At 41.7% G+C, this 23,720-nt stretch overlaps 1 protein-coding gene across 2 annotated transcripts in view; it reads right to left on the minus strand.

The window, feature by feature from the left end:
* Window positions 1-23,720, minus strand: part of NDUFAF5 (NADH:ubiquinone oxidoreductase complex assembly factor 5) — a 658,571-nt gene that overhangs the window by 308,181 nt on the left and 326,670 nt on the right. Inside the window, exon 6 of one of the 2 annotated variants that reach the window (XM_044056157.1) lies at window positions 9,080-9,119. The exons of the other annotated variant lie outside the window; for it this stretch is intronic. Within the exon in view, the coding sequence (XP_043912092.1) occupies window positions 9,080-9,119 (40 nt within the window). The remainder of the gene's footprint in view (window positions 1-9,079; window positions 9,120-23,720) is intronic. 2 annotated transcript variants of the gene reach the window in all.

The following is a 23,720-nucleotide window of genomic DNA, read 5'->3' on the forward strand; positions in this document are numbered from 1 at the left end:
ATAAAATAAGGGAAAGTTATTCAAATTAATGTAGGGGAGAGACAGGACAGAGGGGAGTATGTAGTTGTGAGTAGGATTCTAAAGTGAGACTATATACAATGCATCTGTGGGAGTTTTAGAGAAGATGTTACATAATGGATGAGGGAAAGGCATGGGCAAGGTGTTAGAATATATCAGCAAGGTACTATGAAAGTTGCATGATCAAGAGTTGTTTAGGTGAGAGCTAAGCTGTTTTTTGAAGATGGTTTTATTAGATTGAGCCCTGATTTTGAGTGGTACAGAGTTCCAAGTCTTGGCAATGTTAGAATACAGGGAGTCACTAGAGCTGTAATGGCTTTTGGAGATTGCAAGTAGAGCCTTCTTACTGGATCTTAGTTCTCTGTTATTGGAGTGGAGGGTGATAAGTTCATGTGACATAGACGTTTTGTTGGGACAGTACAGTATTTGGTGAACTAGAATAAGTTGATTGAAGGCTAAGGTGTTTGGGAGTTCCAACCAGGAAAGTTGTTTTAGGGCTTGACAGTGATGAATCCCATAGGAGGAGTTTGTGGCAAAGTTTGCTATTTTGTTGTAGCAAGCAGATCATTTGTTTAAATCAGTCTTGTTTAGGCTAACTAGGACATGAGAGGAGTACAGTTAGGTTGAGAGAAAATGGGTACAAGCTAGGAAGTTTTTACCTCTGTAAAGAGTACCTAGCTTGTTGTGGACTTAGCTTATTGTGTGAGCTATATGTTTGTCAAATTTCATATTGTGGTAAATGATGATCCCTAGTAAGTTTGTTTGTGTGACAAGGGTATAGGAGTGTTATCTGATGCAGAAATAGTGAATAGGAGAATGGGTATTTTTGCTTTGGAGGGATAGAAGAGCATTAGTTGGGTCTTTTTAGGATTTAGTATTAACTGAGAGTTTGACAGCCAGATTTCGATGGATGTAAAGGCCTCTTGGGTCTTGATTTGTAGTTGTTTTTGGGTGGGGGTGAGCAGATTAAGGTGGAGTTGTCAGCATACTGAACCAGGCTTGCTAGAGGGGTGGCTTTGTGTAGGTTATTTGTGAATATAGTGAAATGTAGGGGTCCTAGAATTGATCCTTGGGGTATTCCTAGTTTCACAGGAAGAAGGGAGAAGGGAGTCTTTCCAATGAATGGCTTGTTGGCACTGGGAGAGGTAGTCTTGAAACCATAAAATTGTGGAGGTAGTTGGTTTTAATTCTAAGAGTGTTGTTTAGCAGTTTTGTATGGGAGACTCTATCAAATGCTTTTGATAGTCAAGGAATACAGCAGAAACTGGTTGGCCATACTTGTGTTGCATATTTACTAGGTTACTAAATTGTATGAGTGCAGTGGTTGTACTACGGCTGGGGCGGAATCCATGTTGAGTTTCGGCAAGAAGATTGTTGGAGAGGAGATGTGTTAGGACCTGGGTGTGGATACATTTTTTAAAGTACTTTTGCCAGTGAAGAAAGTATTGCTACAGCGCAATAGTTAGTTAGATCAGTGGAAATGCCACCTATATGTATTGGTATAATGTGGGAGATTTTCCAGAGAAGTGGCACCTTTTGTTCGGAGACTGATCTGTTAATGATTAATGAGACTGCGTAGGAAATGGGTTTGGTAGCTATTTGCAGGAATCTGGCAGGGAGTTTACCTGCTGCTAGGGTGGTGGGTTTAAAGTTTGGTTAGGTGGCTGAAGATGATATTAGTTGGCAGTGGTTGAAGGGTGAAGGAGTTTGGGTTATTTGACGGGTTATGTAGTATAGTGGGAGTTGAAAAGGGTGGGTCTGTTGACAGTTTTGAAATGGAGTTGGTACAGAACTCATTGAATTGGGTAGCTGTGTTTATGAAGGTGATATCAATGTTTGGGTGAGGAGTCTGATTTGCCTCGTTGGAGTATTTTGTTTATAGCGGCCCAGAACTTTTGTGGGTTGGTATTGCGCATATATTGAATTTCGTTATAGTATTTTTTTTCGAGTCTGATTTGCTTTTTTACTGTGTTTCTCAGTTCTAAGAATGTCTGCCTAGCAGGAATAGATTTTTGCGCCAGGTGTCCCATGCCTTGTCCCTTTGTCTCATAAGTTGTCTAGTGTACTTGGTAAGCCATGGAGCATAGATGGTTTTAATGTAGATTTGTCTTGGGGGGCTAGTTGGTCGAGAATGCCTAAGAAGATAGTGTTAAAGTAATCAACTGCTTCGTCAAAGGAAGTGTTAAAAGGGGAAATCAGTTAGAGTGGTTAACAGCTGTATTAAGGTCTTCATACCTGAAGTTTTAAGTGTATGTTATGTGTTTACGGGAGCTAGTTTTAGTGAGTTTAACTTGGTCTCCGATCAAAAAGGTTGGGAGGTGGCCCCCATTAGGGAAACCACCATAAAAAAGTTCTCCAAAGCCAACTTCAAGCTTCTTACGACAGAAGTGTCAAACTAAACGACACCCATGCAGAAGGACAAAAGAGGTACGACCTCTGAATCCTACACAGATGCACTTTATTAGCACTTACATGAGTACATGGATCGTGCTTATCCCTAACAGAACCAAGATTTATTTATTTATTTATTTTTTTATTTTACATTTAAGATGCTATCCTCCATAAAAGGAAGCCAATCTGGTGGTCCCCTGCCATAAACAAACTCTACAACAGAAGAAAGAAACTTGCAAAAAAGAGTAAAATCCCATGACTGGAAGCTGAGATCCCTCATAAAATCCTCCAAAGCTAGTTATGAAAACAAAATCACCACTGATTCTAAAGACAACCACAAAGCATTCTATAGCTATGTCAAGAATCTCGATGGCAACACTCAGATCTTCTCTGAGTTACAGCATAATGGCGCTAAATATACAGAACCTACTGATATTGCCAACATCCTGGCAGATAGGTTCAGTGCTAACTTTACACCCCCCCCCCTCACTCCCTAAAGGGCCCATCTCTATACCGGAAGAATGCAAAGTTCTTGTAATCATGGCTGTACAGGTAAAAAACACACTCTCTAAAGCCAAGAACACAGCATCCATGGGACCTGACTGACATCCCAAGCTGCGTTTTACATGAACTGGCACCCCACCTAAGCACCATGTTCAATCATAGCCTCATCGCAGGCTTTGTGCCCACTGAATGGCGCACAGCGAAGGTTATCCCACTCCACAAAGGGGGAGCCACCACGGACCCCGGGAACTACTGCCCCATTAGCCTAACCTGCCTGGTCTGCAAGGCCATGGAATGTATAATCATGGAACTTATAAACAAAGACATCTGTAATCTCCAAACTCTGGACCCAACTCAGTTTGGGTTTGTAAAAGGCAGATCGTGTCTCCTAAACCTGACTGACTTCTTTGAAGCAGTCACTAAAGCCGTAGACGAGGTGGTTCACACAGACTATCTAGAGCTCGCAAAGGCCTTTGACATCATCCCCCACTCTGGAATTATAGATAAACTCACTAAACTAGGTATAAATCCCTATGTCACAAGATGGGTTGCCAACTGGCTCACCGACAGAACCCACACTGTGAAAGTAGCAGACTCCAAATCTGACTTCAGACCAGTGACAAGTGGAGTACCACAGGGTTCAGTCCTGGATCGTCTCCTGTTTGGTATCTACTTTTTTGAAGTACAGGCTAACACAGAAGGTCTTTGGCTAACGAAGTTTGCAGATGACTGCAAACTAGGAACCATAACTGAAACTCCTAACAATGTGAACATCCTACAAAAGGGCCTCACTGAGACAGGTGGCTGGTGTCAAAGCCATGGCCTCAAGCTCAATGCCAAAAAGTGTATTGTCATCCCCTTTGGTAAAAACTCTACGCATGAGCTACCACATAGGTGGTAGTCTACTTGACACTGAAAGTGTGATAACAGACCTTGGGACACAGGTGGAAAGTAGTCTCTCCTTTGATACTCACATCGCCACAGTAGTCAGGAAATCCTTCTACGTGGCGCACCTCATCACAAAAGGTTTCTCATCCAGGAAAAAAGAGGTCATTGTTCCCCTCTACTCGTCACTGATTAGACCCATTATAGAGTACAATGCCCCTTTTGGTATGTACCTAACAAGACATCTACAACAACTGGAAAGGCTGCAGAAATACCTCACAAAGAGGATGACCAGCCTCAAACAGATGCCCTACACAGACAGTCTCAAAAAACTCCAGCTTTACTCAGTTGTATATCACCTACTCAGAGGCGATCTCTGCCTAACATACAAAGCTATGTCAAACCCAGAGCTATTGGACATGCTCCACTTAAAGAAATCCCAATCCCTCTGAGCTACATGCTTTAAGGACTTAAACCTTGTAACCACAATAAACAGAACATGCTGGAGGGGCAGATTCCTGTCCCAGAGACTTCACATACTCTGGAACAAACTACCTATCTATATCAAACAAAGCTCCTCATTAACACTCTTCAAGAAAAATTGTGATGATTGGATGGGAAATAGGAAATTCACCCCATGAATCACCTCTGTGGCTTTGCTCGACAGGGGCACAGGAAAATAATTTTCTTGGGTGGCAAAATGCAGGGCAGCTTTTTGGCTAGGCTTGTATAGGCCCTAGGGTCGATAGCCTAGTACCTACCTATGGCCATTTAAGAGTGTCGGGTAGTCTTCCAAAGTTTAGAGTCATAGATAGACGATCGGTGAGAATACAGTCTAGTATTAATTCTTTTTTTGAAGTTTTGTCTATCCTAGTAGGGGTTTGTATAAGTTGTGAGAAGCCATAAAGGTTAGTATGAGTTGAGGGCTGGGGTGAGTTAAGTGAGGTCCAATCAGTATTGAAGTCACCTAGTAAAACTGTTTTGTGGGGGAGAGTGTCAGAAGCCCAATGTATTACACAGTCTAAGGTTTTATCATCTCCTGGAGGGATATATGATCCTAGTACATTTTCTTATTTTTGTGTACTCATTCTTATCTTAGCAAGTAGGATCTATGCAATATTAAATGCAGGAATTTCTATGTTAAATAGTTCAACATTAATGTTGTTCCGATATAGAAGAGCAACTCTGCCTCCTCTTTTAGATGTACAATCTTTTTTTAGTATGCCATAGCCAGGGGTAAGTATTTCTTTATTTTTAATGTGTGGTTTAAGCCATGTTTCGGTGAGGAAGATGATGTTGGATAAGGATAATGCTATAGATGCATGGAGCTCTGTGATTTTGTTAAGGATTCTTATGTGATATCTTATTATTAATATGCCTTTTTTTTTGTTGAGTAGTTTAAAATTGGTGCTAGACTGATTTTGGTGACTAGTTGGTTTAGTTAGTGGACCTGGGTTGGGGCTTATATCTCCACTTTCTAACAGGTGAAAGGCAATGTTTATAATAGTTTGTAGGTATTTTGAGAAGGCTAAGTAACAATGTAAGGACAGATTTGCTTTGATAATGGAGGAGTTTGCAGGGGTACAGGTTATAGATGGTATGGTTCACGAGAGTGAAGGCGATATAAGTAAAGGGTAGTTAGTGAATTTTGGAGGAAAGGTTGAGATGGAGTGACGTTCGTTGGGGTTTGTGGTATTGTTGGAGTAGAGTGACGTTTGGTGGGCTGCAACGGTGAGTGCTAGCTTTAGTGCAATTTGCTGAGAATGCATGTTTGGTTTGTCAGACGTGGTGGGAGTATATAGAGATAATCAACGAGTAGGAGTTCTGATAGTACATTGGTAGGTTGGACTATAGCTGCTTTATGTGAGGGGAGGTACTATATGTAGAGTGTGTAATATGACAGCAAAGGTACGGAATGGGGTGGTACTAGTTTTTTATGTGATTGGCTGAGAGATGTGGGTTGTGTGTGGGTGTGACATGGTTAGGTATAAAGGAATTGAGTAGGGGGTGGGTGGGAATAGGGGTAGGGCAGTGGAGCAGGCAGAGACCTACCTAGCAGGTACGAGATGAAAAAAGTATCAAGAGTCTCAGGAGTCTGACTGTTGAAGGTATGTGGAGTAGTGCTTTATAAACATGTATTGAGGCCAGTTACTGTGTTTCTACCACTTAGTCACTTTTTATTGAGAATAAATGATGAGAAGGGGGCTTGGGTGTCTAGTGTAGAGAGAAATGTTTGAGAAGGCAAATATCTGCAGAGCACTGTCCTACGTACAGGACAAGCTACTTACTGGGGCTGAGATTAAGCAGTTTATGTTTTGCTGCCACCTATTGACAGCTTGTTGCAATGGCAAGGAAAGAGAGAAGGGCCCTTGCGAGTGTGCACGCTATGCCGTTATAACAAAATAGTACAAAGACTAAACACTAGATGCAATAATTAGTTTCTTGGGAGTACACATACATAGCAGTAATTCAGTGGGTGAAAGCCCCAGCAGTAGTTCCCTTTTCTTTCAATTTTTTGTTGGATAACTTGTAGAAATTGTTCACTTGAGAGGGTGGGGGTGGGGGGCAGCTGCGAGTGAAGTTGAGCGAGAGCTTTATGAAAAGGAAACAAAGACATATAAATAAAATAAGTACTGTAATGGGTAGTCAACAGTAGGAAAGAATATGAGCAATTAATAGCTTGGGAAATGGTAATATGTATGTTACCATTATCAAGTTTGTTGCATGCCAGGTATAATGAATAAATGAATAATACTGCCCAAAAAAGACTTTTAACCAAACAAGCAAGCAGTATTCATGACGAACGACTCCAAACCATCAAATTAAGCATAAATTTATTAAACAGAAATGTATGAATTTTAATGGTATTTTAACAAATGATGGTTATATTTAATATATTTAAAATATTTAGCAAGAAATGTTATTTATATAAACTTTTAAACAAATGGGTAACATAACATGACAATGGAGTTTTAATTAATGGTGGAATTTTATTGGTTAATTAGGATTTGTTTGTAGTATAAATTAAAGGTTTTAGGATATGCGGGTCATCTGATGAAGTCATTTTAATGACGAAAACGCAAGTGATTGTTTGTTTAAGGCGTTTATGATAAAGGAATATAAGTGTCTTTGTGGTTCGTGCAATAAAACTGCTTAATCTGCTTAATTTGATGGTTTGGAGTCGTTCGTCGTGAACACTGCTTGCTTGTTTGGTTGCATGCCAGGTAACTTGAGCACTATATTAACTTTCACTTGCAATTTTACAACAAAAATCATGGGCTACTATCAATTACCTTAGGCGGTATTTATCAGTATTACTAGCAGTCACAGTGGGGAAAACAGGGGAGAAGACACATTACATATAATAGATGGGAAATTAGCCATGTAGTACAAACACAACCTAAGGGAATCTACAATGATTTTGACAGTCTACTTATTTAAATACCAGCAGACACAGTGGGAAATGAACAGAGAACAGTTATAGCATTGTCCTAGTAAATGCAACTTAAGTCAATTACATCACTTTGTTAGCCAGCATACGAAGGTGTCCAGGTGACACGTGTGTGTAGCAGTTATTGACCAAAAAGTGAGGGATGACAATGGTAAAATGCAAAAAAATTTACACTTATTCATTAAATACACTCTACATGTATATATTATCATTCAGCACAATGCACGCAGTCAGAGTCAAATGTTCAACACCTAAACAGTGCTAAACAAATTGTGGCAACAACATAGTGGCAGTACCTCCAAAAAGTAAGCAATAACATAAAACTAAAATACCTGCATGCGTGTATGCTCTTCAGAGGGACCTGGAGGGGAGAGACTGTGGCAGCAGTAGACCTTGGACTAATTTAAAAAATGGCGCCATGGTCCAGAGGTATCTAATGTAACCTTGAAGGAGAGGGAAGGGGTGAACATCCTGTAAGGGGATGGGAGTGAAACCTGATATTGAGCCCTACCTAGCAGGTACGAGGTGAAAAAAGTATCAGGAGTCTCAAGAGTCTGAGTGTTGAAGTAGTTCCATTTTCAAAGAATTATTACTGTTCTTTCACACCAAATTGAAAATCTTTTTCATTTTGCTATGCAAAAGTTCCTTGCGTCAGGCTTCCTGATCTCTTTTAAAATGGTTATTTACTCCCAACAGAAAAGGTGTGAGAGAGGAGTAAGCATTGGATTTCCCCAGACAATAACGGTAATCCTTGCGTGGGATTTGCCAAGGCTCTCAGAGTGAGAACACTGCTCAAATCTCTAAATGCAATAGCTGTTCAGCCCTGCAGAAAGCAACTTCCAGGAACCAAAATGTAGAGAATTGGTGTAGAACTTGCAGATAAAAATACTAATTAATTCTAAAGTGGTAATCAACAACAACAACAACAATGAGAGAGAGAGAGAGAACAAGAACAAGAGAGAGGGTTTTCTCAAAGGCACACACCCTTCACAGATTCTCAAGAGATAGCTAGTCATAAGCTAAGACAGTTACAGGCTGAAATACTTCCTTGCCTGTGGTATGAAAGAAATATGAAGATAGTGTGGTCTGTTGCCCCTTTTATTCAGGATACCAGAGTTAAATCTCCACATATGGGGACATTAGGTTGTGCCACGACCAAGTGCGAACTCCTGAGGTTGGGCTAGTCAGGTGAATTCCAGTCTGCAGCTGACAGCACATTATGAACACTACTGCAAAGAGGGACATTGCTATTAACATATTTTGATTACTGTGTACTGAAACAAAGTCCTGAAGGATGGAAATTTGCTAAATATGATAAACAGAAAGGCTTTCACAAATTACAAATTAACAATGAAGAACATATTATACTTGTTTATTAAAGTCTAACACTTTTATGCCAAAGAAGGGAATATATGATACAAACTGAATATGTACTTCGTACTAACTTGAAGGATAAAGAAGATAGACAGCAATATATTTTCAGTAAGTGCTCACAAGTACACCAAGGCATATTATTCAGCTTGGTGGTTGATGGATACAAAAATAATGTCAAAGTGATACAAAGATGTACAGACAAAGCATGTGGGAAATACTGCATTCAACAAACTGTGTGTGTGTGTGTGTGTATAGGGAGTCAAGAAAACAGCATCAACAAGGGCAAGTTGTACTGCTGGATAGACAAAGAACAGTCAGTCATCATGCTGCCAGCAAACGGCCTCACCATTTCATGCATCTGTATAATCTATTTATTTGATTAAAAATGTCATTAAAATAATTAGAAAATGTGCAATGAATGAAAGTAATAGCTGTACAGCAACGATAGATTCATACCTGCCTAAAGGCTCCTGGAAGATCATTCGCCCAGTGCAAACTAGAGAACAAAAAAGGCATACTAGTACTGTTGCAATAACCATTTTTATTACCAAGCATTTTTACTGCGCAATACTCACTAGACTAAAGTGCTTTGGAAGTTCTGTTGTCATTAAAACTACAGAGGGTTTAACATAAACCAAACTGCTATCAAAACTGAACAGCTTCCTCTCAGCCATCAGTAATATAACCAACTTTACAAAGCATCACACAACAGTAGTGTTACTACTGAAATTATTTTCAACTTATAATGCTGAAGAAAGTATATTGCATAAAATTGCATCAGCATGAGATGCAATGAAAGGAGCAATTTCTTCTGCATGCAAACCATTTTTTTCTTTACAGTTCAATTATCTAACAAAACCAAGATAACAATAAAAAATGTACTTCTAGTGGAGTACTTCACAAATTCTGTTCAGTGGAAGGTGGAGTTAGGTAAAAAGAGTTAAAGAAACTTGTCAAGGGTTACAGTGTTTACTTCAGGGAATACAGGATCCCAACTTGGTACTCTTAATAACTAGAATACACAGATATTCATTTGAGGTAGGACACGACTTTTCCTAACTCTCCATTTTATTGACCATTTACCACATACAGCAGTGTGCAATACAGAAAAATAAAATGTAATATTTAAATTTTACATACAGTTACATCTCCTACATATAGGTGACCAGGGCAGCTTACACCTTGACAGGCTTGTAACTTGTTTCAAACAGGGAAATGAATGGACTTATTCAGTGCTGACTTGGAAACCACTTAAAAGGAGGAAACATGGATTAGTTTTAAAGCACAACTGAACATTGTGAAAAAACAAAATATGGTTCCCTACAAATGATGGCCTGAAAGTCTGAAACTACATGCAAAACTGACGACTACTAAAACAACATTTTACATAGGAAGAAAAAAAATTAATTACCAGAATGGTCACACAGCAAGCAGACAAGCTAGCTGCCCATTAAGTTCAAAGTCCTATGAAGAATGAAATGTTCCTTTTAAACTTTAACTGCTTAATCAACCAGTACTGGGCCGCAACTGTTACAATTCTGGCCTCCATAAGGTCATGAAAGAAATAGATGGCATGTGCAGCATGATTAGGGAATAAAGGAGGTCAAGATTATGCAAGTGTCAGAGGAAGGTCAAGATTACAAGTAAGATGACCAAATACAGCAATATATAACAGGTTCCACTCTGCCCAAAACAAGAACCAATTCCACACATATGCATAAGAAGCTGAATGGAAAGCTTTGTAGCAGAATCAGTAACTCCTACACCCAAGCTAACAAATCTGTCAGGATAAAAAGAAGCATGGAGCCAGGCTATGAGGTGAATCCATTCGCCACTACAATTGTGAGGGACATCTTTGACTAAGAACAAAAAGTTCACTATAGCCTTAAAAACCTATATACTTGAAACCAGGACCTTTATACTCACTTTCACAAACTATGTTATGAAGTATATAATCAACTGGAATGGTAAGACGCACAGAAAAAGATCTCACATGCAATGGCAAGGAAACAAGTGTGCCACAAGTTTATTGCCCTGATAAACCACACAGAAAAGGAGGAAGAAAGTATTCTCTCTAGTGGCAAACAGGCTAACATCTGATGTGACCCACTTCCAGAAGTCTCAGCTAAGACAGGGGCTCTAAATCCAGAGCTTCAGGACAGGTCTTGAGCAGCAGCTTTGAGTCTACCAGCTCATTCCTTTCTCCAGGAATGTGAACAGCATGTAGAGCAATGCCCCTTGTTTGCAGCCCTCTGCTACAAGAGCATCTCTCTATAAAGGAAGTATAACCTTGTGTCACTCTGGTTGTTTGGATACAATATGCAAGGCTGGTACTGATATAAGATGATGTCATCTGGCAAAAAAAGCATTTTTGTCAAGGCACTCAAAACCAGCAACATTGCTCAAAACTCCAAATGACTAATGTGGGGAGCTCCCACACTTTACAGGCAGGAACAAAACCCTTACACTATGTGGCAGCCAAGTTAGGCTCCTCACTCCAAAAATGAAATATCCACTGTTGAGATGTGCAATGAGTCTAGAGGCAGAAAGGGAAGCACCATCAAAACAATACTGGGAAAATTATCCACCACTCTAGGGCCCAGTGACAGAAGTTTGAAATTAATAGAACACCCACTAATTTGTGGTCACGTTGAAGCTACTTAAAGCTCACAGCCCAATGCAACAACTGCATCTCTAGGCATGCAAACAGCACTATGAAGACAATGGAAGCCACTAGGTCCAGAAGACACAAAGAATGAGCCTGAGCCACCTGCCACATCCTCACCCAGGTCACCATGATTTCTTAGACCTTCTTCAATGGCTGGAACAACCACCAACAGAGAATGTTCAAATCTGCACTTATGAAGGCTACCCCCTTAACAAGAATCACAAATGACTTCCCCCAATTTAAGGTCTCCATCAGGGATTGCAGCCCAGACTGAATGCTAGGTACTGAAAGTGATACCTACATTGAGAAAACTGAAAGAATCACCTGCATGAACCCTAAAAAAAAGTGATATGCCCAACGAAAATATCAATTCCAGTAACGCCATCCAATCATGCAGTTAAGGGGTTCCCATCCAGAAATGGACGCATCAACTATGCTGGCTGAAATTATTGGAGGTCCTGAAAAGTACAGTTGTGTACACTTACCATAAATGTAGATGTTCGAGTGTATTCGCTGTTGCAGTCATCACATTTGGGTTATTGGCTTGCAGTAGCCCTCAGTTGGCCTGATTAACAAAGTCTTGAGTCCTGTGCCAGTTGCTGTCCCTTCTTCCGTGATGTCAGGTCGTCAGGGGTATAAAGCATGCAGCCGATGCCATTACATCAGTTTTTCTTGCCCCAGATGTCAGGTGCCCCCCTATTGGGAAGCAATTCAATCTATAAATAAACAAGGATATACCTCCAACAAAAAAGCAAATACACCAAAAAGCTTTTGAGCATAGTAAAGGAGAGTAGAGGCATAGCCAAAAGAAGTAAGGGGGCTAGAGGGAGGATAACCAGCAAACCAGCACTGCAACAGTGAACACACTTGAACATCTACATTTATTTAATTGTATACAACTGTACTATGTTCTTCATGTTTCACTGTTGCAGTCATCACATTTGGGTAGATTCTCAAAGCTAAGGATGGGAGGAGGAATTTAGATAGCATTAGGACAAGCTATAAGGCCCTGCAAGACTGCAGTGACAAAGCCAGCTCTGAATTTAGAGAAAATTGGCAGATGGTAATGCTTGGTGAAAGTATGTATAAAACTCCTGGTACCAGCTTCTAGGATGTCCCTGGTAGGGGCGCCTCTGAGAAAAGCTGAAGAGGTAGATGCAGCCCTGGTAGAGTGGGGTCTGATCCCATGTGGGATAGGTTTTCCATGGTGTTTGTTGCAAAAATTAATGCAATGGCCTATCCATTTGGAAATGGTTTGCTTTGAAATAGCCTTCCCCTCTGCCCCTGCAGCAAATGCCACCAGCAGTTGTTCAAATTTAATTTGAGATTTAGTCCTGTCCAAGTAGAATGCAAGTTGTCTGTGCACATCTAAGGAGTGCAGCATCTGTTCCCCTTTGTTCTGTGGATTAGGAAAGAAGGTTGGCAAATGAATGGATATCACTTTGGGCCTGAAGGAGGGATTGGTCCTGAGGGACACCATGTCTGCATGTAAGATGATGAAAGGCTCCACTGCCACAAGGGCCTGTAATTCAGATACCCTTCTTGCTGAAGTGATTGCTAGAAAGGAAAGCTGTTTTCCAAAAAAGAAATTTTGAGTCTGAAGTAGCAGCTGGCTCGAAAGGAGGAAGAGTGAGTTTCTCCAATACAAAATTAAAGGTCCCAGGCTGGAGTTGGAGCTCTCCTGGGTGGTCGTAAATTTTTGGCCCCTTTGAGGAACTGCTTGAGCAGTGGATGAGAGAAGAGGGAAGGTTCTGTGTTATAATGAGCTGAAACAGCTGAGGCGTGAATTTTGATGGAGGAGAAAGACAGGCCCTTGTGAAGCATCCCATTTAAATATTGTAAAATCTGAGGTAAATTGGGCACTGCTGTGCTCATCCCCTGAGATTGGTTCCAGGCACATAATCTTTTCCATTTTTCAGCATAAGATTTTCTAGTACTAGGCCTCCTTGCCTCTAAAATGATATCCACATCACTAGTTTACTGGGGGATGGTAAAGGAGATTTTAGGTAATTAGCCAGGCTGCCAGGTTCAGTGTGTGAAGCTGAGGGTGCAGAATCTGGTTCTCCTGCTGAGACAATAGGGTAGGAGTCGGAGGCAGGTGCCATAGGGCCAACAGTGATACACCAGTGTTGGTGTGGCCAGTCTGGTGCAATCAAAATTGTCCTTGGTTTGTCTTGTTTGATCTTTAGTAGTACTTTGGAGAGCAGAGGCAGAGGAGGAAAGGCATAAACTGTTTTTTCCAGCTGAAGGACAGAATATCCACTTTCCAAGCTTGTTTGTGGGGAGTCCTTGTGCAAAATTTGTCCAATTGATAGTTCTGGGAGGAGGCAAACAGGTCTATATCTGGGCTCCTCCCATTTGCTTGTCAACATGTTGAAAATCCTTGGTTCCAGTTTCCACTCGTGTAGGTCCATGAGGTTTCTGCTTAGTTTGTCTGGCAGTGTGTTTAGTTTTCCTGGTAGGAAATGAGCTTGTAGATGCACTTGGTAGCTCAGGGCTGTGTTCCACAATGCCATGGCTAGCCTGCAGAGAGGGTAAGAATGTGTACCCCCCCCTGTTTGTTTATGTACCACATAACAGCAGTGTTATCTGTCTTTACCATTAATTGTCCTGGAAGAATGTGGTCCTTGAAGGCTGTCAGAGCATTCTGTACAGCTAACATTTCTTTTTGACTGATATGCAGGTGCATTTGACTTGAGTTCCATTTGCCCTGAATGTACTTCCCTGCCAGGTGAGCCCCCCATGCATAGTCTGATGAGTCTGCTGTTAGGGTTTGGGCGGCAGGGGGTAGTGTGAATGGTAGTCCCTTGTTTCAGTGGTGGGCCTCCGCCCAACAAAGTAACTCTAGGCATAGGCAAGGTATGCTAGGAATCATTGCTTCTAGATCATGAGAATGTTGATACCATAGGCTTTTTAGATACCATTGCAGTTTCCTCATATGCAGTCTTGCATATGGAAATAGAAGAATACAGGAGGCCATGAACCCTAATGCTTGTAGTATTTGCCTTGCAGATAGCAGGGTTTTTGTGGCCACTTGTTTGAAGTAGATTGTCAAATGAAGTTGCTTCTCTGGCGTGAGGAAAGCCATCTGGGAAGTTGTATTCAAGCTTGCTCCCAGGAATATAATTTGTTGACAGGGTACCAGGTGTGATTTCTTTCCATTTATGGTTTGCCCCAAACAAGTTAGCACCCTTTGTACAAAGGCCAGATGATTCAAAAGTATGTCCTGGTTTTCTGCCTGAATTAGACAATCATCCAGGTATGGGTATATTTGAATATTTCTTTGCCTGCAAAATACAATGACTGGAGCTAGGCACTTGGTGAATACCCTGGGAGCAGTAGATAAGCCAAAGGGCAGTGTAGAGAACTGATAGTGCATGTAGCCTGCTTTGAAGCGTAGGTATCTTCTGCAGGATTCCCTGATTGGGATGTGCAGGAATGTTTCCTTTAAATCTAGTGTTGCCAACCAGGCGTCTTTGTCTAGCATGGGGAGCAACTGGTGAAGAGTCAGCATCTTAAATTTTGGAATCATCAAAAAGGTGTTTAGAGTAGACAGGTCCAGGATAGGATGCCATGAATTGTCCTTTCTGGCTACCAGGAAAAGTCTCTAGTAGAACCCTTGTCCCTTTTCCTCTTCTGGTACCAACTGAATAGCCCCCATGCTTAAGAGAGAAAGTACTTGCTTTTGGGCCTCTGCCCACTGATTTGGGGATACATCTGGCCACCCGCTTGGTGTTGGTAACATGTGGAAGTGAAATCTGTATCCCTGGGACACTATATTTAAAACCCATTTGTCCTGGGTAATGAGTTCCCAGTTCTTTGCATGAAGAGCAATCTTCCCCCCAAAGGGGCAGTCAGCTGAGAAGTGCTTGGAAGTTTTAAAAAGAAATCACTGAGACAGTTTACCATAGGGGGGAGTTTTACTGCTCCCAGATTTGGAAGTGGAGGCCCCCCACTGCTTAGTCCTGTGCGAACCTTGGGACTGAAGCCTGGGAGCTCTGCTAGATCTGGGTTTGGACTGAGAAGGTCTGCAAGAGGCAGGAAAGGACCATTTCTTGGAAGGCCAATGCCTTCTAAACCTTGGAGGTTGTACTTGTAAAAAATCTTTAACAGTTTGCATAGATTTAGCTTTTTCCTCCATCTTTTTAAGAACTTCTTCAGCCTTGTTGCCAAAGAGGCAGTCCTGGTTTAAGGGAGCATCCAGTAATTTCACTTTAACATGATCTGGCAAGGATTGCTCCTTAAGCCAAGCATGCCTTCTAAGTACAGAACCAGTTACAGCAGCCCTGCAAGATGCCTCTAGTGAATCAAAACCACATTGCAAAGTATGTTTTCCAACTTGTAAATCCTGCAAATCCTTATTTTCAGCACAGTCAGGAATCAATATAATTTTCTGTTTAAGCAATCCAATAATATGCTACTTTAACATATGAAACTGGCAGTTTAAGGCCCTAATGGTCAAAGTTGCAGAAGTGTATACCTTCTTACCCCATCTATCCAGCGCCCTGGAGTCTCTATCAGGGGGGTAGGATTTTTGCCAGTAGTAGCTTTAATGCCCTTGGGTCCCTGTGAAATGGTCTCAGGATCCACAATAGGACTTTTAAAAAGGAACTTGCGAGAGTCAAGGACCCTGTAATATCTATCAGGTTTTCTGGGAGCAGGAGGTAAAGAGGGGCCAAGCTAAATTCCAAAAAGGCATCATCAACAATGTCTAGTACAGGAGGTATGGCTAAAGGCCTGTGCTGGGGCAGGAGTAAGAAATCCCTAAGCCTCATTTTAGAATCAGAGAAATCCTGACTTTCCCAATGAAAATGCTTCCTGAGAGTATGCAAGGTTTCACCAAAAGAGAAATCCTCTGGGGCGGGGTAGCAGAGGGAATAGAGTCCTCAGCATCAGAATCCTCATAGGTAGATAAGGGTAAACCCTGGCCATCAGAGGAAACAGAAAATTCAAAACCCTGGTCAGAAGTATCATAAGCAAACTCAGTCCTAGGTCTCTTAGAGGGGAAGGCTGGCTTCCCCTGATTAAAGTAATAAGGTCTTCAGCCATTCTTATAATTTGTTTTTTAGGTATAGAGGCCTGACCATGTGGTCTGGGTGTCAGTTTTCTAGGCATGGTTCGAGTTTTAGGCCTTGAAGAAGATGGCGTCAGTTTAATACGCAAATCAGTAGGCCTGAATACACACTCAGAAGATGGTGCCTGCACAGCGGCTCTGGACAAATCCAAGGTACAGATATCCACAGGTTCCACAGTTGAAGCATCTCGCGGCATACCGGACTCCGAATGGGTCTCAGTAGAGGCTTGCGAATCTGAAGTAGTGGGTATCAAGGGTTGAGAAAGCGCAACACTGAGTACCGGCGAACTGGTGAATGGCTTAGGAGAAGCAGCGTCGGCAGCTTTGGACCTAGGCAGCCTGTCTCTGTCTTTATCTTTGCGTCTTTTCAGAATGTCGGTAATCAGATAGCTTACCGAAGACATATCAGGATAATTGAACTGAGCACCAAAATATTTAGAGGTGAAAATATACCAACGGATAATTTGTGGTTTAAATAAGGCACAAAACCGACAGCAAGGTACATCATGATCAGAGCCTAGGCAAGGAATACAGTACAAATGAAAATCTTTATGAAGTATTTGCTTTCCACAAGTAATGCAATTATTTACTTTTATTGATATCAGTTCAGAGCAAGAAAAAGTTTCCCCAATGGGGTACTTTGCTTTTAGTTGAAGACTTCGGTTCTGAAACTCAAAAATGAAAATTTCAGGAGTTGGCCGACTGGCACTTGCAAACTACTTCTGCTTTGGGCACTGCACGGCAAGAAAGACCGATGTAATGGCATCAGCTGCATGTTTTATACCCCTGACGTCATGGAAGAAGGGACAGCAACCGACGCAGGACCCAAGACTTTGTTAATCAGGCTGCTACTGCAAGCAGATAACTCAAATGAGATGACTGCAACAGTGAAACACGAAGAACATCTGTGTATTCCCTTCAAACTCAAAATAAGTGACAATAACACTAATATCCCAGTTACAAACATGGGACAGTCTACAGAACTCCTTTTATAAGTAGAATCTGGGTCTGTCACAAGAGGTCCATAAAATCAACTTATATGCCACAGAAGCTCTCTCCTTGGATGGACTACTGAATTGTAGCATATGCCTGAGAATCACAAGTTCAAAAACAATAATCCTGTTTGACAGTGCAGATGATTCAGGCCATGTACTGTTAACAAGCTGCTTCCTGTTATCCAGGTTTTGACTGATTCAGCCTCCGTTTAAGTAATATGAGACTCTGAGCAAGTCACTTAACCATACAATGCTGTCAAGCTGGGAATGAAAAAAGAGCATGTAGATGAGTGCTCTACTCTGTTTAAAATACACAAAGTAAATAAAACACACGTTTCATACTAGGTAAGAGCCCATAACCTTTCTGGACATGGGCAGTCATTACTAAATACAATCCTGGGTACTGACTAGAGTATCTATGACATTATATTAGGATGAAACGGCTAGGCTTGAAATAAAAAAAAGAAGTTATGTACTTACCATTAAGTTCCATGTGTGGTGTTCATCTCAGCCTTTATTCTCACTTGTGAGGTCAGATCCAATCCATTGGTTCCATCTCGGCCTTTCTCAAAAGCTCGAGGCCTTCAGCAAAGCTCGTGGCATTCTCCCTTACCCATAATGTAGTTTCCTAAACCCTAAAATCTTGTTCACCCATAAGAAAAAACTATTACTGGAATTAAGGATATAGGTAAAAATATTTACAGTGTATGAAAAATAAGTGGTTTCTGAGGCTATACAGTCCAAAGGCTATCCAATTACTACTACCCGATCTCCCAGGAGCACAGGCATAGGTAGATGGGTGGGCTGTGAGAATAAAGGCAGAAATGGACATCACACGTGTAAGGTTATGTTAAGTACATTTATTTATTTTTTTATTTTATTTAACATTTGTTGACTGGGAAAGTCCAACTAGGACAGAGCCTATTTTCAGCAGAGGCCTGGGGAGAAATGCTCCAGATGCATGTCTTTGGATTGTGGGAGGAAACCGGAGTACCTGGAGGAAACCCATGAAAAAGCAGAGAGAACATGCAAACTCTGCACAGAAGGCACCCCAGCTGAGAATCGAACCGGAGAACCTCTTGCTGTGAGGCGACAACGTTAACTGCTGCACCACTGTGCTGCCCATAACTTCTTTATGTGATGTTATCAATTTCGCCTTTATTCTCAGTTGTGGGACCGAGTCCCAAGCTACCTGATTCTTGGGTGGCTCATGGGTGAATATTCCTCTGGACCATAGAACCAAAGGATGCTCGACTCCTGGAGGCCAAATCTACCTTGTAATGAGTAATAAAGGTATGAGGGGTTGCCCATGCGGCTGCAGCACAGATACTGTCCAAAGACAGTCTTGCTTGGAAAGCTGAAGTAGTAACTATCGCCCTGTTGGAATGTGCTTTGACAGGTGCTGAGAGAGTCTTGTTTTTAAAAATGTAAATAAAAGAAATGCATTAAGAGAGCCATTTGGATAAGGCAACCTTAGATAGTGGTAAGCCTTTTTTAGTGTTAGAATAGAAAACAAACAGCTGATCTGATTTTCTGAATTTTGCAGTTCTATGTCGGTAAAAACACAACTGTCTATGAATGTCCAATAGATGTAACGAATATTATCCTTTATTCTGAAAATTTGGGAAGAATACTGGTAACTCAGATTAAGGTTACTTTCAGACACAACCTTGGGCAGAAAGAAGGGGATGGTGTCTAAAGAAACTCTTTCCTTATGAAAGATCAAGTATGGTGATTTGACAGATAAAGCTTGTAATTCTGAAACTTGCCTTGCTGAGGTGATAGCCACTAAAAACAGCATCTTCAAAAAAAGAAATTTTAAGTCACAGCTAGCAGAAGCTCCAAAGGAAGGATAGATAATATGTGACAACACAAAATATGGATCTGAGAGTGGAGATGGGTCTTTGTTGGAGGCCTTAGAAGTGTAGTTCTTTTCAAAAAGGCTTTACAAAGCCTGTTTGACATGATTCTGTAGCCATTTCCTTCTATACAAAAGTTTGAAATTGCTGCCAACTGAACTCTATTAGTAGCTGCAGCAGCACCTTCATTGAAAAGTTTAGCCAAGAAGTCTAATATACAATGTAGGGGAGCAGTAAAGGGATCAATCTGATTAGAATTAGCCCATAAAACAAACTTCTTCCATTTTCCCTTGCACAATTTTCATGTAGAAGACTTAAATGAAGAAATTAAAATGCGTCTTACAGGAGATAAAAGGGAAGGAAACCTGGCTATCAGGGGAATTGGAGTAGCCAAGCTATCAGTTTGAGGGGTATCAGTTTGAAGTGGTTTAGATTGGGATGAACCATTCCTGTTGGGTGAGTCAGAAGATCTGGAATGGGGTCCAAAATCCATGGTTCATCCCGAATACGAGGCCAAAGGAAGGGGAACCAAATTTGTTGAGGCCAGTAGGGGTCAATTAGGATCATTGTTGTCTTCAACAAACTTGCTTTCTGTAGTAGTTTGGGAATTAGAGGAATTGGTGGATAGGCATAAAAAAGTCCCACGGACCATTCATGAACAAGTGCATCCCTCAGGAACTCGCCCGGAGGGGAGTTCATGGCAGAGCAGCTGCTGCATTTGGCACTGATGGGTGAAGCAAAAAGGTCAAAGCAAGGCTGGCCCTGTTTTCAGAAAATCTGTTCCGCAATTATTTGATTAAGGGACCACTTGCGTGGCAATAGTACAGCTCTGCTCAATTGGTCTACTACTACATTGGATCTCCACAGGATGTGTGTTATCAGAAAGTGATCTGAAGATGTAGCCCACTGCCAGACCATTAGGGCTTCCAGACAAAGGGGATAAGATTTGGTTCCCCCTTGCTTGTTTATGCACCAGACTACAGATATGTTGTCTGATTGGATTGCTGTTATTCCCAGAGGGAGGGAGTCTTGAAATGCTTGCAATGCTAAAAGCACAGCCCTCATCTCTAGGATGTTTATGTGCAAATGGGCCTCATGTTGATGCCAGATGCCTTGAACTATTTTCTCTAGATAGTGCCCAACCCATATGGGAAGTGTGCATGTTCACCGTGGCTTGGGATAGAAAGGAATAAAGTGGCGCCCTTGAGATACCAGAGGAGAGTGAATCCACCAGTGAAGATCCTTTTCGCATGACTCTGTTATCATGATTTTGTGTGTCATTAGTAGTTCTAGAATTGACCACTGTATCGAAAGTAACCACTGAAGTATTCTTGTGTGAAGATGAGCTAAGGAAATGAAGACAACTGAGTTGGCCATTTTGCCCAGTACTTGAAGAACTAGTTTGGCAGAAGCTCGTTTCTTTCTGATCAACATTCGTACTTGATACCGAAGAGAATCTACTCTGTCTTGTGGAAGTTTTGCTATCATCCTTCTTGTGTCTATTTCTGCTCCTATGAAGACCAAGTTCTGAAATGGATTTAGAGCAGATTTTCAAAGTTTATTGTAATCCCTAGAGAGGAACAGAGCTGTAGCGTGGAGTCCTTGGCTTGTAGCAGAAGATGCCTGGTCGGGGCAGTTAAAAGCCAGTCGTCCAGATGGAAACACACGGAATCCTGGATGTCTCAGGTGAGCTGCAATTACTGCCATGCATTTGGTGAACACTCTGGGGGCTGTAGTGAGACAGTACATTTGTGTACACTTACCATAAATGTAGATGTTCGAGTGTATTTACTGTTGCAGTCATTACATTTGGGTAATCTGCTGGCAGGTTGCCCTCAGTCAGCCTGAATTCCAAAGTTTTGGGTCCTGCGTCGGTTGCGGTCTCCTCATCCATGATGTCAGGTCGTCAGGGGTATAAAACATGCAGCCGATGCCATTTTCTTTAGTTTTTCTTGCCCCCGATGTTAGGTGCCCCCAAAAAGATATATATATATATATATATATATATATATATATATATACATACATACATATACACATCAATATAAACTTTACCTTCATTTACAAGCAAATACACCACATAAGTTGTAGAAGATAGTGAAGGAAAGATAAACTCCAGAATGACAGGGGGATGGTGGGACAGTTACCTGGACTGCAACAGTGAATACACTCGAACATCTACATTTATGGTAAGTGTACACAACTGTACTATGTTCTTCGTGTTTCACTGTTGCAGTCATTACATTTGGGTAGAATCCCAAAGCAATGGTTGGGAGGCTGGAGCTAAACAGCATTAGGAGCGACTATAAGGCCCTGCAGAATTGCAGTGGCAAAGCCTGCCCTGGATTTTGAGTAGAGAGGCAAATGATAATGCTTTGTAAAGGTGTGAACAGAACTCCAAGTAGCAGCTTCTAGAATGTCTTTGGTTGGTACTCCCTTTAGAAAGGCTGCTGAAGTAGCTGCAGCTCTGGTGGAATGAGGCCTAATGCCCTTGGGCACAGGTTTACCATGGTGTAAGTAGCAGAAACGGATGCAGTGGCTTATCCACTTTGAAATTGTCTGCTTTGATATTGCCTTGCCTTCTGATCCTGCAGCATATGCCATTAGTAATTGCTCAGTTTTTCTTAGAGCTTTAGTCCTGCTTAAGTAGAATCTAAGTGTCTGTGTACGTCCAAGGAATGCAGAATTCTCTCCCCCTTGTTCTGCGGATTTGGATAAAAGGTTGGCAGATGAATTGTTTGGTTAAGAGCCACACTGGAAACCACCTTAGGCATAAAAGTAGGATTTGTTCTCAGAGATACCCTGTCTGGGTGAAATATAATAAAAGGCTCTACAGCCATGAGGCCCTGTAGTTCTGAAACTCTTCTTGCTGAAGTAATTGCTAGTAGCCGAGTTGTTTTCCATAAGAACTTTATATCAGCGGTAGCAGCTGGTTCAAATGGAGGCAGGGTGAGCTTCTCCAACACATAATTGAGGTCCCATGCAGGCAGTGGCGATCTTCTAGGAGGCCTTAAATTTTTGGCTCCTCTAAGATACTGCTTTAGTAAAGGATGAGAAAAGATTGGTGGCTCTGTATTGTAATGAGCCGAAATGGCAGAGGCAAGGATTTTAATTGATGAGAAAGATAGGCCTTTGTCCAGCATCTCAGTTAAGTATTGCAATATCGGAGGAATATTTGGTTCTGCTGTATCAGTTTCTTGTGCTTGATTCCAAGAACAGAATCTCTTCCATTTGTCAGCATAAGATTTTCTAGTACTAGGCCTTCTGGCTTCCAAAATGACATCCATCACAGCTTTACTGAGAGGAGTTGTTTGTATGACTACACGATCAGCCATGCTGCCAGGTTCAGAGTCTGTAGTTGATTGTGCAAGATCTGATTGTTTTGCTGGGACAGTAGTTGTGGTCTTTGAGGCAAGGTCCAAGCTGGGTATTGAGACAAGTTCCTTAGGACTGGGTACCAGTATTGACGGGGCCAGTCCGGGGCAATTAGTATCATCTTTGGTTTCTCTTGTCTGACTTTTAGGAGGACTTTGGGGAGAAGAGGCAGAGGTGTAAAGGCGTAAACTGATAGGTTTTTCCAACTGAAGGATAGGGCGTCCACTTTCCATGCTTGGCTGTGATAAGTCCTTGTGCAGAATTTTTTCAATTGATAATTTTGAGGAGAGGCAAATAGATCCATGTCTGGGCTCCCCCCATTTCTCTGTTATCATGCTGAAGACTTGTGGATTTAGTTTCCACTCGTGAGGATCCATAAGGTGTCTGCTTAAATCGTTTGCCAGAGTGTTTTGTTTTCCTGGCAGGAATTGAGCTTGAAGATGTATTTGGTAGGTCAAAGCTGTGTCCCACAGTGCCATGGCTAATCTGCATAGGGGGTATGAGTATGTGCACCCTTGCTTGTTTATATACCACATGACTGTGGTGTTTTCCATCTTTATCAGTAGTTGTCCTGGATGAAGTAATTCCTTGAAGGCTGTTACGGCATTTTGAACAGCTAGCATCTCGTTCTGGTTGATACGTAGATGCATTTGTTTTGGTGACCATATGCCCTGAATGCATCTTCCTGCCATGTGGGCCCCCCAGGCATAATCTGATGCATCGGTTGTTATGGTTTGGTTGGCAATGGGTAGAGTGAATGGCCATCCCATGTTTTGGTGACATGCCTTTGCCCACCATAGAAACTTCTGTCGCAGGCAGGGAATGAGAGGAATCATTGTTTCCAGACTGTGAGAATGTTGACGCCATAAACTTTTTAGGTACCATTGAAGTTTCCTCATATGCAGTCTTGCATATGGAATCAGTAGGATGCAGGGTGCCATTAAGCCCAGAGCCTGCAGAATTTGTCTTGCAGAAGACTGGGTTTTTGTGGCTATCAGTATGAAGTAAGTAGTCAGTTGCCTTTGCTTGTCTGGCGTGAGGTAAGCCATCTGGGCAGTTGTATTCAAGCTTGCACCCAGGAATGTTATCTTTTGAGAGGGTACCAGTTGTGATTTCTTTTCATTTA

This window comes from Protopterus annectens, chromosome 1.part2 (assembly GCF_019279795.1).
Source record: "Protopterus annectens isolate FY-2018-M chromosome 1.part2, PAN1.0, whole genome shotgun sequence".
NCBI lineage: Eukaryota > Metazoa > Chordata > Ceratodontiformes > Protopteridae > Protopterus > Protopterus annectens.